General features: G+C 42.3%; 1 protein-coding gene across 1 annotated transcript; it reads left to right on the top strand.

The window, feature by feature from the left end:
• Positions 1–2,045: 2,045 nt before the first annotated feature.
• Positions 2,046–5,162, top strand: LOC147433430 (pentatricopeptide repeat-containing protein At5g27110-like). The gene has a single exon (XM_086492989.1). It carries the CDS (start codon positions 2,257–2,259, stop codon positions 4,738–4,740), a length of 2,484 nt encoding a protein of 827 aa, XP_086349115.1. The 5' UTR covers positions 2,046–2,256; the 3' UTR covers positions 4,741–5,162.
• The last annotated feature ends 11,251 nt before the right edge of the window (positions 5,163–16,413 follow it).

Raw genomic sequence — 16,413 nt, 5'->3', positions numbered from 1 at the left:
GTGAACCTACAAAAGTAGACCACCATGCAGAGTCTAATGAAAATACTTCTCAAATCTATTGAGAATTTGCAAAAACTTCCTTCTGCAAAGTTGAGAGCACAAACAATGGGTAAGAAATGCATAGTAGAGCTTGAAATGACGCTTCTAAATGGGAGAAATCTAAGCTACAAAAATCTATTGTTGTGTATCCACGACCTGCAAACAGTCTCAACAATCTACAAAAAATTCGATGAGAAATTTGGAAAAACTTTCTTATGCAAAGTTGTTGCCTTTGAAATTAATATATAGATGAGGTAGATAACTTAACCTCATAATTAACACACACTTATGTACATTGGAGAAAATTTCCCATGCATCGAAAATCCACAAAGGTAGGTTCATAACGTCAGTGATTAATGTTGCCTAGGATTGCACAAATAGATTCTTGAGCACAAGCACACGATCAGAAGCTACAATAGAGGTTGCATATAGCATCAAAGTAGAACTTAGGTCAAAGTGTTCACTAAAAAATTTGATTGTTGTCGCCCACTAATTTGATCCAAAACCAAGCTTGTTGGTGGTACTACTCTTGCAACCCTCCACTAACCAGTAATAATTAATAAGACATCATGAATGGCTTTGCACCTCTTTGTAATTCAACAACGGTTGCATGTATTGCTAGCGGCTTTCTTGGTTGTTCAAGAAGGGCTTTGGTAGAGGCCGATAACCAAGGGATAGGGGCAAAGTTCACCAAGGCTAGGAGTCGCACGCTACGGCTGCAAGGCCTCAAATCATTCATACACTGTTGATCGCTGGTGGCTCCCTGCATCTTCATCCCGTTCATGATACTTGAAGGTGAGGCTGTTGGAAACTCCTTCTGCAACCTTTGAATGATGGTTGCTTTAGGTTGGCAATGGAGAACCTGCTTGGGCTCATCACAAAAAGTGTAGGTAGAAGTCTACACAAACCACCGAAACATGAGATGGCTCAAGAAGCCTGATTTTAAATTCAAGCTTGCTTCTATGCACACCTGCCTATGTCGCTTTCTCTCTCAACTGGCTTAGTGCTATAAATGCAAGATAAGTCCAACTTAACTATCTTGGTGAGAAAAAGTTGATCTAAGGAGCCACATGGGATGTATCAAGTTATGAAAGCATGCAAGGGTCTATTGATCTATAAAGAATCAAAAATTTATTGCTGCAAAATTACGAGCGACTATCGTAGGGAGTGCAAGAGTTAGGGATGATGTGAGCCTTGAGCTTTGGGTGAATGTGTAGAAGAGAAATATCCATAGCTCCTAGCATGGCTCGATGGCAGACACCATAGATACGTGGAGCAAGAAGCATAAATTAAACACCAAGATACTTCCTAACTACCTAGGGAGCGGCTCGTCATTTCCACCAATGTGAAGTGCTCAAGAATAGAGTGAACTAGGCTTCCTCTTCCACAAGTGGCAGCCCATTATATTGTCATCTGCTTCGTCACATTAAGGTCCACAAACTGAATCATGTCCATCCAGACTCGTCTACCCTCATCACTAATAAGTAACACGGGGTCTTTAAGACCCTTGGTGTAACTAAACTCGGACGCCCACCTTACCAATCGGACGGTATCGCACATCTTTTGATTCTCGCCTCGAGTTCGCCACCGTGGATCTTACGGCCGGGGCTTCATTGAAGATCCCGTGTTACTTAGGCCTATGTCACACTGGGACGAGCAATGGCTGGCCATGCCGAGGTGGCGGACAGGCATTTGCTGAGCCAAAAGGGCAACATGGCCAAGCGGAGAGAATCGTTCTTTTACGTCTTCACCCGTGTGTGAGTCAGTGTGGTAGCATTGTTGTGGCCAAGCCCGAAGCGGGAGAGGGGCAAGTGCCCCCTCCACACTATCTCGCATGGGCGGCTTCAAATGGGATCTACGGTTGAGGCGATTCGGGCCATCAGATGCACATTTGTAAATTCGGGACATTTGGTAAATTCGGGTAGGCTTGTAAATTGGGGGCAGTCCGCACCCCATGTCTTGAACCCGTGTTTTCCTCCTCCACCATTGATCCCATTTGAGCATGCCCCTGTGATATAGTGATGAGGCGAGTGCCCCAGTGTGTCAAGGGCCGAGGCTCAGCTACCACATACCGCAAAATTCATCCTATTCACAGTGTGCAGCTCTCTATATCTCTCACACCAACTGTGGTGGATCATTTCCCTCTCTAGGCTAGGCTACGTTGGAGAGTTCGTTTTCTTCTTCATTGCATTTTGCAGCTCTTTCTAATAATCATGGATGTGCCACCAACAGCTACAGAGTTTTGGGTTATCCGCGAGCATGGAGGATTTGCACACGAGTACACACACCATGCATGCGCATGCGTGCTCGGAGTTGTCGCGGAAGGAGTTGTTCAGAGATCCCTCCCACAATCGCAGCAGCAAACGAACCTTCAGGCTCAACCACAAATTCACCGAAGGGCCTTTGTGGATGGGTAGCCCTGGAAATCCATCTCTAGCCACCCATGAGCTCGCTGATCCAGTATGTGGATTTGCAGCAGAGCAACCGGCAAGCACTACGGATCACTTTTCGCCATCACTCATATGGGCATGCAGTAAGAGTAAAGATCTGTCCAGAGGCACCAGGCTACATAATGAGCTTCAGAAGAGGGGCTTGCTGGAGAAACACTACTCAGACGCCTTAATTACTATGTATGCCAAGTGTGGTGAGCTTCAGAAAGCACAAGCACTGGCTGACATCCATAACTGCAGGAATATTATCCCATGGACAGCCTTAATAGCAGGCTATGCCCGAAAGGGGCAGGGCCAAAAGGCTTTAGAGTGTTTCGAGAAACTGCAGCGAAAAGGTATCTCCCCAGATGCAACGGCCTATGCGTGCATCTTGAAAGCCTGTGCTAAAGTCGGAGCCATTGACAAGGGCAGGCAGATTCATGATGAGATTTCAAGGCAGGGTTTGCTCGAGCAGGATGTTGTGCTGGGTGGTGCTCTTGTGGACATGTATGCTAAGTGTGGTGCTCTTACCCAGGCCCAAAGTGTTCTAAAGAAACTCCCTTTGCGTAATGTTGTCTGTTGGAGTGCATTGATTACAGGTTATGCGCAAAAGGGGCAAGGCAAACACGCTCTAGAATGTTTTGAAGACATGCAGCGCGAGGGCATAATTCCAGATGTGGTGACCTACGCAAGCATCCTGAAAGCATGTGCTGTGGTTGGGGCCCTTGACAAGGGAAAGCAAATTCATGATGAGATTTCTAGGCAGGGGTTGCTTGAGCATAGTATAGTGTTGGGTGGTGCTCTTGTAGACATGTATGCCAAGTGTGGTGCTCTTTGTCAGGCTGAAAGTGTTCTAGAGAAGCTCCCTTCTCGAAATGTTGTCCTGTGGAATGCGTTAATCGTAGGTTATGTTCAAAAGGGGCAAGGCGAACAGGCTGTAGGATGTCTTAAACATATGCAGCGTGAAGGTATTCGTCCAGTTGCAGTGACCTATGTGTGCATCCTGAAAGCATGTGCCATGATTGGAGCCATCGACATGGGAAAGCAGATTCATGACGAGATTTTGAGACAGGGGTTGCTGGAGCATAGTGTAGTGCTAGGAAATGCTCTTGTGGACATGTATGCCAAGTGTGGTGCTCTTTCTCAGGCTCAAAGTGTCCTAGAGAAGCTCCCTTCTCGTGATGTCGTCTCGTGGAATGCATTAGTTGCAGGTTATGCTCAAGAAGGCCAAGGCCAACAGGCTCTAGAATGTCTCGAACAAATGCAGGATGACTCAATCTCTCCAGATGCTGTGACCTATTTATGTATGCTGAAGGCCTGTGCAGGGATAGGAGCCATTGACAAGGGAAAGCTGATTCACGATGAGATTTTGAGGCAGGGGTTACTGGATCATAGTCTGGTGCTGGGAAATGCTCTTGTAGACATGTATGCAAAGTGCGGTGCCCTTTGTCAGGCACAAAGTGTCCTGGAGAAGTTTTCTTCTTGCAGTATTGTCTCTTGGAATGCATTGATTTCTGGGTATGGAAAAGAAGGTCAAGGAGAGCAAGCGCTAAAATGCTTTGACCAAATGCTGTGTGAGGGCATCCTTCCCAATATGGTGACGTTCCATTGCCTACTGAATTTGTGTAGTCATTTAGGTCTGGTGGAAAAGGGACAACAACTGTTTGATGAGATGGGTATTACATATGGCTCGGAGGCAGATTTAGAGTGTTTTGCCTGCATGGTTGACCTTCTTGGACGTGCAGGGCAACTAGCAAAGGCAGCAGAAGTAATCCAGAAAATGCCTTTTTCTGCCACCTCTGAAATTTGGCATTGCCTATTGGGTGCTTGCCGGATATGGGTGGACGTGAGCCTGGGGACTTGGGCATTTGAACAAGCGGTAGAACTAGATATATGTGATGGGGCCGCATACGTTTTGATGGTTAATATTTATGCAGCGGCCGGCATGCCACAGAAAGCCAAAGACATTGAAGCCATGAGAATAAAGAACAAGGCGTGGAGGCAGCAAGGGTGTAGCTGGACAACTTCAACTACTATGGTGGATGAATTTCATGTGGATGATGCAAGCCGCAGGCAAATCAAAGGGAATAACTTGAAGCTAGATGATGTCACTCTTAAAATGTCACAGGAAAGTTACCGTCTGAATTTGAAGTCGGGGTCACAAGACTTGTTTAATGCTACTACTTCACAATTTCCTTGGCAACATTCTAAAAAGTTGGCTGTTGCGAGTGCGCTCATTAGTTGCATTTCTACAAGACAACATTGTCTATAGAAAGAATATGCGGTGAGTGTTGCCATACTGCCATTTTACAAGTAAGATTGTCGTCACGGATGCCAACGTTTATGAACAGTTTCAAAATGGGCATTTCTCATGGGATGGCTACTTTACATCAGGGGATGGATGAGGCAAGAACAGTTTGCCACTATTATTAACTCCAGAGTGGTAGACACGAAATCCTTGTAAATAATAGAACGCTCTTCATAGCAAAGCTACACCATCCCTGTAAGGTAATTAAGTATGGGAAAATCAGAAGGACACCAGTATAAGTTTGCTGTATAAAGTTTTATTGCAAGGCTTAGATAAAAGCTTACTTGAGCTTGCCAATTCACACAAAAGTCTAGACCAAGATCATGAAGTGCAGAAGCCATTTTAAGTTTCTGTAATCGTATTCTTCTCTTTGTGGTTGAGCACCTTATTTTCTTGTAACCTTCTTCTACTGTAGTCCTCACTGGTCGCAACCCATCAGTCTTCCTCTCCTTTTGATTCTTCCTAATTGTATGATGGGCCATCCCTTCATTACCATCCTTGCAAGCCAAGATTCCTCACCAGTTCTCATAACTGGCCTTGGCAAACGCATTGACATCTTTATATTAAGGTCGTGTCTCTTCAAGGACAATTATACATGTCATCGAAGCCATGGGGAAATTTGTAGATCTTGAACTTGTTCCTTCCCTGGTGTGTCTTTGGATGTGGTTTACTATTGAGTGGAGATCGCAATTTGAAGGACAGATCCCAAGATGATACATTTGGCCTAGCTTTCCCATGCACTAGACATGGTTCTTCTTGGTATCTTTGTGCATATCAAGTGGAGTTGCATCTTGTTCCTTAGCTCTATCTTGAGAAAACCAGGTGTTCCCTTCCTCCACAGCTAGGAGGACTTTACATCCACATCCTCTGCCCTCTATTGTAGTTTCCAACTTATACTTTACACACGTACACACCGATGTACACTCTCGCGTGCACACACAAGGTGTAGATGCTGTAATGTTGTCATAATTTCCCCCTCCCTACATTTACATCATCTCTTGTCAAGCATGGTGACCGGAATCTGCAACAACGCTCACTAGTGGCACATGAGCCCCAACACAGATCCCTTTTAGAGTGGGAGGTTTCCTTGAACTACCACTTGAATTCCGTCGTAACCTGCAAGTATCACCCATGTACACTTGCGTGCACACACAAGGTGTAGATGCTGTGATGTTGTCATATTTTCCCACTCCCTACATTTACATCATCTCTTGTCAAGCATGGTTACTGGAATCTGCAACAACGCTCACTAGTGGCACATGAGCCCCAACACAGATCCCTTTTAGAGTGGGAAGTTTCCTTGAACCACCACTTGAATTCCATCGTAACCTGCAAGTATCACTTATGAGCTCTCAGCTCAATCACACCAAGCTTTGATTTTATAAGAAGCTGTAGAGAACTCATGATGGTGCACCTCACTGATTTTAATTAATTTATCCCCTTTCCTAGTAGGCATTCAATGGATGCAGCTACACATGCTCTCTTTAAGCAAGTCACACACATACACAGATTTGGCTGTGTAGGGGGCGGGGAAAGGTTCCCTTATGAGGGTGCAAGGCAAGTCAACACAAACAAACCTATCCTTTCGTGCTGTGACATAGACTTTCATGTAAGCCGCCTAGCAGACCCTCTTCACAAGTGTCCTCTCTGTGGGTAGATTTAACACCACGAGTGGTAGTGGAGATGAGATCTGAGCATGCTACTGCTGACAAACGTATACCCACCATTTACATCAAAGCTTGCTGGGGGTGCTCTGGGCTTCGAACATACTGAAGCCACCATGCGGACCTGCGAGCATGCACGTACATAGAAAAACCCACATGCAAATGCTAGACTCTCAATATTTTTTGCAACAAATATGCAGCTTCCATTCTTGGCTTACATCAAATACATCCACATCCAATATACAGGAGGAGCACACTTTCGAATATTGGATTGGAAGTCTTCAAAATATACCAGGGGTTTGGAAATACATTTTGACGAATGCTGTTGATGTTTCTGCAATACGATCTAGAATGCTTTTCCTCTCTAACTCTCACAAGAAGTTTTGGACAAATTCTCACAATATTTCCCACATTGTGACTTACCTCAACATCATGAGCTTCTATGAGGGAGGCACCGCATACCTAACTAGGTACGATTGGGGGTAGGGGACTGCCGGCCCGGTGGGGGGGCCAGCGGTTCCCTACCCCCAATCGTACCTAGCTAGGTATGCGGTGCCTCTCGAGCAGAAGCTCATGATGTTATGCATTGTATGAAAAACAATGAGAAAGACTCCGCTTTCCTACATGAGAAAAATTCTAGATCTTTTTGTGTCTAAGATCGTGTTTGACGTTTAGGCATCTGGTTAGGTATATAGTCTTGGTCTTTTGTACCCAAGACACTTGTTAGGATTAAAGTGTCTACTAAGACATGAAATTGCTAGCCAGTCATGCATACTCTCATCATGAATTGGACACTTTTCAGAAATATATTGGCTTTGTCTACTCTATGGTGATCTACTTGCTGTGTTTTTTCTTATGTCTATAAAGCTCCTTATATAAGATCGGCTTTGACACACTCAGTAAATGGAGACCTAGGATTTGCCATGTGGCTAGGTTGTGATCAAGGTCCCCCTAAATTTCTTGCATTTGATCTATATGTTATCACATTGAGAATTGAAAGAACAAAGCATTGGTGACATAATAAGAAGTGATAGGGATGGCAATCAATGGCAAAATGTTGAAAAAGTGATTGGATTGCAAATAGAATGCTGGCCAAATTTTTGAGAATTGGCATACCCACACACACTGAGGGTTGTCTTTGTACATTTAAGATGCTCTGAGGGAAAACATCACTCTTAAGAGCTCTTAAGAGTGAAATCATCACTCATATGCTCTCGGTTACTAAGTACACGCTCCATAGGTTGGCTAGCGATAATCAAGGTTCATAACAAGAATAGGTTCATGGCATGGTTTCCCTTTTTTCAGTCTCCCCATCTCTCTTTCTTTTACAAACTATGTTGGATCCTATCAGTGGCTCATGGACTGGCCTTGCATCGCATTGCCATGCTGTAGATAGTGGGAACAACCCTCAGACAGGCAATGAGACTAACAGTTGAACCGGCAATTATCGAGCCAATTATTGTGGTAACTACACAGTGGACAGTCAGTCAGAGACCCAATCCGAAAGCCATAAATAGGGCCCATTATTTCATTTGACGAGCTATTGTATTATGTTGTGCTATTATATTATACTATTGAGTCTAGTGTCATTCTTGGAGCTCATCTTGCTCTTGTACAGTTCTTGCTATTAAGATCAGAGCAATCCTTTGGTTCATGTTGTTGTACTTTATTCGAGTTGTACGGACCTAAATACACAATCCAATCCCAGTTCTAATTCCACTTTGAGTCTATTTATCATTTCCATTGTAGTTATCATCTCCATTTCAGTATCATTCAGTGTGACACTAAAACACATTTCAGCCCTTTGAAACCCGAAACAACGAAATTGCCAAAATGTTTCGACAAAACAAACAGAACGAGTTCTTTATTTTTTTTTGCCTACTTTTGAACATTTGACCTCAAACCACCTGTCTGGGGATTTTTTAAGCCATGTACAAAGGTCACCTCAAAAAATTGTTAGATTTTTTGACCGTCACACACATCGAATAATCTCTGTGTGTGTGTGTGTGTGTGTGTGTGTGAACCTTATATGTCAGCCTGCCCCACTCGTCTTTACATGTACATTGCTGCAGTTGGCTATCGACTAAACGTAGGTTATCGCTTTCTTTGTCTCTCACTTAGCATCCCCTACTGCAGTCTAGCGCCAGTCGTAGTCTAGCGTAGAACCTAGCCTGACACTTTGTGAGCCTCGAGCAGGATGTGCATGTCCAGGCGGGTCATAGTTGCATACCCTCTCTTGCACAATACATCATTTTGATATATATACATTTTACCGCATGTGAACTATCTCTTAGCATTGCATTAATTAATAAATGACCTTTTATATTCCAAATCGTGGGGGCTAGCTTTGTGACTACTCAACCCAGCCTTAGGAGGCTATATAGGCAGTCTATGGGCAACGATAGAGAGCAGAAGAGGCAGCAGAAGAGGAAGTACCTGAAGCATCAATAATGGCAGTGTCAGCACCCCAGCGTTTTCAGCCTATTCTCAGTTCAACATTCATCCCTTCACGTTTTTTGATTTCAGGCCATAACCTGAGCCTCGCATTAGATTTCAGCCTACAACCCGTTAGCATCACCAGCGTTTCCAGTTTTCAGCCCATTGGCCGTCCCCAATGACAATAGATTTGCCTTGCCAGTAAATACCGACCAATCGAGTTACTAGGTAGCCTTACTACTATCAATAAATACCAACCTTCATGCTAACTTTGTCTTGCCAGTAAGTACTACCACTCGAATAGTCCTGTCGTGAAAACATTGCGAATGAAGATGAAAGGTAAGGGTTCTCGGAGGTATTTCCAAGGGCTACTAGTCGATGGAAGTGGATGCACGCATCGATGCAGAAGATGGTTAGGGATCCTTTCTCCAACTCCTTTCATATCCACATAGGAGCAAGTAGATCTTGATTACCCAAGATCTGCATTTTCGTGGATCCGATGTCGACCTTCGCTCAAAGACATGGCAATGAAGGTGGGAGCTCGCCCGATGCACGATGGACCAAGGGTGGGAGTTGCTAAAAATTTTGGGATTGGGACACGAAGATTCTTTGAGAAAAAAAATCTGAGAGAGGTTCTTTGGGTTCTTGTTGATTCTTCCCTTGAGTTCATGAAACCGAAGCACACACAGAGCTATGATACCCACGCCGGGTGCAGTAAAAGTGTTCATGGATTTAGCTCGGATCTAGTGTTCCACACAAACACAAGGTTTCTTTACTTCATTTAAAAAGAGAGATTGAACTGAACACCATGAAATAGAGAAACGACACCGCATGCCGGGTCCCAACCACCCTCAAGGGTCCCCTTGCTCTGCTGCCAGAGTAAGTACTTGCTTTATTACTTGTGATACAATGACTAAATGCTGAGATGCTAATGGAAACTTGATGCTATTGATGCTAGGTACTAAAGGGTACTACGGTAGATGTTGAGGGGTACTGTTGTCGATGCTTGATATTGTGGGGTACTTTGGTACTTGGTACTTGTGGTACTGCGGGTACTACTAGTTACTGAAGGTACTTGGGCACTAAGGAAACGTAGGTCCAAATGATCCCTACACTGAGCTAGGTAGGAGCCAAGCCAAAACGCAAGGGGCGTTAGATGCTGGGGTACTGCGTCCACGACGATGACGATGAGGGGTACTTGTATTGCGGTGTTGTTGATGTGCTAATGGGTACTATTGAAGATGCTTGGTACTGCTCCCACTTGAGACCGACACCAAGACATGACTCCTCGTGCTTTTCGATGCCAACTCAAGGAGGTGATAACATTCACTTTTCTCATAAGGAACCCTTAATCCAAAAACACCTTTCCTTATCATTTCAACTTTCCAATCGAAGTCTATCAGACTAAATTTGAACTCAACCTTTCAAGGTCAACTGGTGGGAGTTCTCTAATTCACCCTTGGTTCAAGGTCACTGACGCTTTTTTCCTGGTTATGACCGAGCACAACCATCAGTGTGTTTCCCTAGGATGAGTGTATTTACTAACTACACAAATCCCTTTGTCTCTAAGTTTGATTCCCGCTCTATAGGTCGGAATCCCTTTCCCTATTCTTGACTTAACTTAATGAACAACATAAAATTGGGTTCAACTTTTCGACCAACAAATTAACCCTCCAAAATCCACCCTCCCACCATACCGTTTGGTAAATGTACCTTCTTTATGTAGTACTATGATATTAGAAAACAATATTCCAAACATTTCGAACCAAGAATACATTTCAAGCAGTTAAAAGTAACATGCAAACTGTTGCATACCCTTGCAAATGTGCATTTATCAGGTCGTTCTCACTTTTTTCTGCTTTAAAATGTTTCACTTATTTTTCTTTAGTATTATTAAATTTATCTAGTTTTCTTTCAAGAAATCACTTATACTTATCCAGGCATATCCCTATCCTCGTCCTAGAACTCAGGTATCGTGTCTCTTTTGTCACGTGTGGAGACAATGCCTTAATACAATTTCAAATTCTTATTTTTCTTTATATTGTTTGGAAAAAGCTTACAATTTTAATCTACCTTAAGTTCATTATAGATAAATACTCCTAGAAGCAGAGCAAAGGTTTAGCTGATGAGGACAATTGCGGAATAGCCTATTTAGGTTCACAAATTTTTCAAGGTTCTTTTTTACCAAACAATTAAAAGAGTTCCTTAATTAAAGAACATCTTCCTCCCTTATCCGATCCCAATGTGGATCCATTTTCCTTCCTCCTTTCTCGTCGGCATTATGCCTACCCGGACTAAGCCGATTTCCAGACGCATCCGCGGGTTTCACCACCTGACCGAGACTCACTCCCATCCAATCTCATTTCTAGGGCATTGAATGAATCCGAGCTCAAAACATAGACCAACAATTATCAGTCATGGACAAAAGGACCATCCCCCGTTGCATCCCACAGGCAAACATCTGCGCCGGCCTTTTCCAAACATGTAAAATAAAGTTCACACTTATATCTTCTATGTAATGCTAGGGCTATCCACATAAAATCTTCAAGATAAATTTTAAATCCTAGTTGAAATTTAGATTATGTTCATTGAGTTATAATCATTTAGTTTCTACTTCCTTCTAATTTCTACTCAAACAAGACCTTAGAAAAACAACTAGTCTCTTGGAGGTTAAGGTTTTGTCTCGATGAAAGTTTCAAGTTAACCCTATCATAAACGAATCCCATTTGTTTCCTTTGTGTCACTTGTCATCCTTGGGACATCTCCATAAAAGTCATGGGAGTTTTATGTTCAAGCAACACGGTCGTCACTTAAGTGAAGCTACCCTCTTACTCCCTCCCCATATCGCAATTGCAAAACAAATTTGAAAGAATACAAACTTGAAAAGAACAACACATATACTCTTTATGATCATATATGCTTTAGTGTGGGCCATGAATCACAAACTTTAGAGTGCACCAACTTACAATCGTAAAATTCTTTTGAGTGATTATGAAAGAGCCAATGCTTGATTGTGCAAGAGTAGAACCATTCAATGAATGATAGTGTAAAAGTAAAATGCAAAGTTTCTAAGAGTGGGTATGCTAGTGTAATGAAAATTCTCATGCAATTGAGTATGAATGGCTAACAAATCCTTGTTTGAGAGGGATTTAGGCATACCTAGCTACCATGGAGAGGATTAATTTTGTATAGCTAGGAGTGGTTTAGGGATTTGGGGATTTTCAATTGTAAAGAGGAAAGGGGGGATAACCCTACTTGAAAGGGAGATCTTATTTCAAAGAAAACTCCTTTATCTATAATAATATTTTCCTTTAAAAAAAACCCAACTCCCTATTGAGAGAATTAGATATTAAGTTAAGTATGTCACTTAAACTTTTACACACATAATTTATGCAAAATCAAGAAAAAGTTATGAGCTTTTCATGAGCATTTCTTTTGGAGAAATTATAATTTCTTTTGAAAAATAAAGTTATTTCCAAAAGGAATTCCACTACTTAGTGGCTTTTGATTTATGGCGTTTATCTTTATAATAGTAATTTAAGTAACTTAAAAATCAATAAAAAAGTTTATGCGAGAGATCAGTGGATAATTAAAGATATTAGTCACCATTCATCGTGTATACTATCTAGGTAAATATGATCTTTAGTTACATATGGTTAAAGAGAGTGTTTTCTACTCTTTATATGCCATATTAGTCTGGTAATCTAAAAAACTTGAAATAACAAAACTTAAAATAGCATTGTAATTAGTTGTTAGCAACATAGTTAGTTATGATTAGTAATGAATCATATTTAGAAAGAAACAACAAAATTAAGAAGTTGTTCTTCAAACAAGGGAATTGCTTGCTTGTAAGCGCTTAAACATGAATTTAAGTAAGCATGAAAGGTAAATCACTTTCAAGCAAATGCAATAGCATAAAGAGAATAAGAAAATGCTACCTTAGTGTGTGTAATGTTAAGAAAATAAGACGTAGCTAAATAGATAATTGAGTAGATTACTTAATGGAGAGAGACAGATTTATATACACGAGATTATAGAGTAGAGAGAGAGAGAGAGTACACACGATATACGTGGTTCACCCAATGTGGGCTACGTCCACGGGAAAGCAGCCACTCAATGGCTTTAGTACTTCAAAACAAGAAGTAGTTTACAAAGGGATTATACCCTTAATGGAGCTCCCGCCTTGCTTCACTCTCACCACCTCATACTCACCTTGTTGCATCAACTTCACACTATGAAATGTGTGTAGAAATGGCCTCCTTTTATAGGCCAAAAGGGCTGCCCTCTCTTATGAGAGACAGCCATGTGTAGCCGCCCTTGTGCGAATAAGTCCAAATCGGACCCTCCAATCCGCCCATGTGTGGCCGCCCTTGAGAAGACAAGTCCGCTTTTGAATTCGGCCACCGGCCACCGGCCATTGACTTTCGACCACCGGCCACCGGCCAACTGACCGGTTGTTTTCCGACCACTTTACGGCTGCTGTCCGACCATAATATTCCGGCGAAAAAGAATATTCCGGCCTTTAAAGTTGCCCTTGATTCTTGTCCGTAAAAATTTTGGTTTCCGGTGAGTGATTTTCCTTCACGCACGATGGCTTCTCCTCATAATGGGGGCCTTACAAATGTGCGCTTTTACCACAGAAAATTACAAGGGTAAATCAGGCTCCATACTTAACAATCTCCCACTTGGAGACTGATCTCCAAACCAAACCTGTGACTGCTTTTCATTCTGGCTTCTTATCCTTGAATGCCGATTGAAGATGAGCAAAAGCTCAACTTCTCCTTGTTGACCACCTTTGTAAACATGTCTGCAGGATTTTCACTTGTATGCACCTTTCCTAGCTTTAGTTGTCCCTCTTCCAAAAGAGTGCGTATGAAGTGATATCTCACCTCATTGTGCTTTGTCCTTGAATGAAAGGCTGAGTTCTTCGCAAGATGGATAGCGCTTTGGCTATCACTGTACAAGACACAATTGTCTTGTTTGAATCCAAGCTCTTCTAAGAATCTGTGAAGCCACATAATTTCTTTGCTTACCTCCGTCATTGCTACATACTCTGCTTCCGTGGTAGAAAGTGAAATCACTTTTTGCAGTTTTGAAGCCCAGCTTACTGCTGTGCCTCCAACCGTGAACACATAGCCAGTAGTGCTCCTTCGAGTATCTTTGTCACCTGCCATATCTGCATCAGCATACCCTTCTAGAAAAATATCAGTTCCTCCAAAATACAAAGCATTTGTTGTTGTCCCTTTTAGATACCTAAGTATCCACTTCACAGCTTGCCAATGCTCTTTACCTGGGTTGTCCATGAACCTACTCACAACTCCCACTGCATGTGCAATGTCTGGCCTTGTCCATACCATAGCATACATTAGAGAACCTACCGCTGCAGCATATGGAACTTTAGACATATAGGCTATCTCCTCTTGTGTCTTTGGACACATATCCTTCGTTAGTTTAAAATGACCAGCCAAAGGTGTAGAAACTGGTTTTGCATTTTGCATTGCAAACCTTTCTAGTACCTTCTTGATGTAATCTTCTTGAGATAGCTTTATTGTCTTCTTCGTCCTGTCCCTTGATATTTTCATATCAAGTATCCTCTTAGCAGCACCTAAATCTTTCATTGAAAAAGATTTGGATAGCTCCTCTTTTAGGTCTTTGATGTCCTGCATGTTAGCACTTGCAATCAACATGTCATCAACATACAACATTAGGATGATGAATTTCCCAAATTCTCCGTGTAGACGCAGTGATCCGAGTTGCATCTTATGAATCCATGATCCAACATCCATCGATCAAACTTCAAGTACCATTGTCTTTATGCTTGCTTTAAACCATACAAGCTCTTCTTTAATCTGCAAACCATTTTCTCCTTACCTTTTACTTCATACCCCTTTGGTTGAAGCATGTAGATTTCCTCCTCTAAGTCACCGTGAGGGAATGCCGTATTTACATCCATTTGCTCGAGATTTAGATCATGAGAAGCCACAAGGCTTAAGACAAGCCTAATTGAGTTCATTTTTACAACATGAGAAAATATTTCATTGAAGTCAATACCTTTCTTTTGAGAAAAACCTTTTACCACAAGCCTAGACTTGTACCTTTTCTTCCCACCTTCTTCTTCCTTTAGCTTGTACACCCATTTGTTTTGAAGTGCCCGCTTACCTTTAGGCAACTCAACCAACTCCCATGTTTGGTTGCGATGTAGTGAGTCCATCTCCACTTGCATGCTCTTCGTCCATTCTTCTTTGGATTCATGTTGCATAGCTTCTTCATATGATTCCTGCTCTCCAGAATCTGAGATCAAGAGATGGTTGAAGGAAGGAACAAACCTTTCTGGAGGTCTACTTGCTCTTGTAGATCTTCGGGGAATAGGTTGAGGCTCCTCATTTGGTTGACGTTGTTGCACATTGTCACCGTTTGCAGTCCTTGAGTCTTCACCATCCTCAAGCTCCATGTACTCATCACCTGTTTCTTTTGTTTGTTTTCTTTTCAAGTAATCTTTGTACATATTTTGTTCGTTAAAAATTACATCCCTACTCCTTAAGATTTTACCATCTTCAGGATTCCATAGGCGATACCCAAAGTCTCCTTCTCCATAGCCAATGAAGAAACACTTTTTGGACTTTGCATCTAGCTTTGATCTTAGGCTTCTATCTATGTGCATGAAAGACTCACACCCAAACACTTTGAGAAATGCATAATTCACCGGTTTACCTGTCCATGCCTCTTCTGGAACTCCCCCATCCAATGCCGTTGAGGGTGACCGATTGATTAAGTACACAGACGTACTTACAGCTTCTGCCCAAAGCTCAAGCGGTAGGCCTGCATGTAGCCGCATGCTTCGTGCTCGTTCCATGACTGTCCTGTTCATCCTTTCCAAAATCGCATTTTGTTGAGGTGTCCTTGGGGTTGTCCTTTGCCTCCGAATGCCATTGCTAGCACAAAAGCTTTCAAAAGCTTGGATGCAATATTCGCCTCCATTGTCAGATCTGAGGCATTTAACCTTGGTACCTGTTTCATTCTCCACAAAGGCTTTCCACCTTTGAAATATGGAAAATACATCGGATTTATTCTTCATGACATAAACCCATGTTTTTCTAGTCGCATCGTCTATGAATGTTACATAGTACAATGAACCACCAAGTGATGGTGTACTTGCAGGACCCCAAACATCAGAATGAACCAACTCAAGTTTTTTATTTTTTCTTTCATTTCCTGAATTTTGAAATTTTACCCTCTTTTGTTTACCATAAACACAATCTTCACAGAACTCTAAGTCCACTTCTTTCAAACCTGGTAGAAGCTTCTTTATTTGAAGGATTTGCATTCCTTTGGCACTCATATGCCCAAGTCGGTAGTGCCACACCGCACTGTCAACTTCTGTAGTTATTGCACAAGATCAAGGTTGCTTGCTAACAGTACACAAGTAAAGTGTACCGACTTTTTCACCCTTGGAAACCACCAAAGATCCCTTTGATATCTTCCACCGTTTGTTTCCGAATGCAATGTTGTGACCTTCATCGTCCAATTGTCCTATAGA

Source organism: Adiantum capillus-veneris, chromosome 20, assembly GCF_014529385.1.
Source record: "Adiantum capillus-veneris isolate H3 chromosome 20, ASM1452938v2, whole genome shotgun sequence".
In the NCBI taxonomy this organism is placed as follows: domain Eukaryota; kingdom Viridiplantae; phylum Streptophyta; class Polypodiopsida; order Polypodiales; family Pteridaceae; genus Adiantum; species Adiantum capillus-veneris.
Note: the sequence above shows the minus strand (reverse complement) of the source record. Positions and strands in the feature narration are given on the sequence as shown.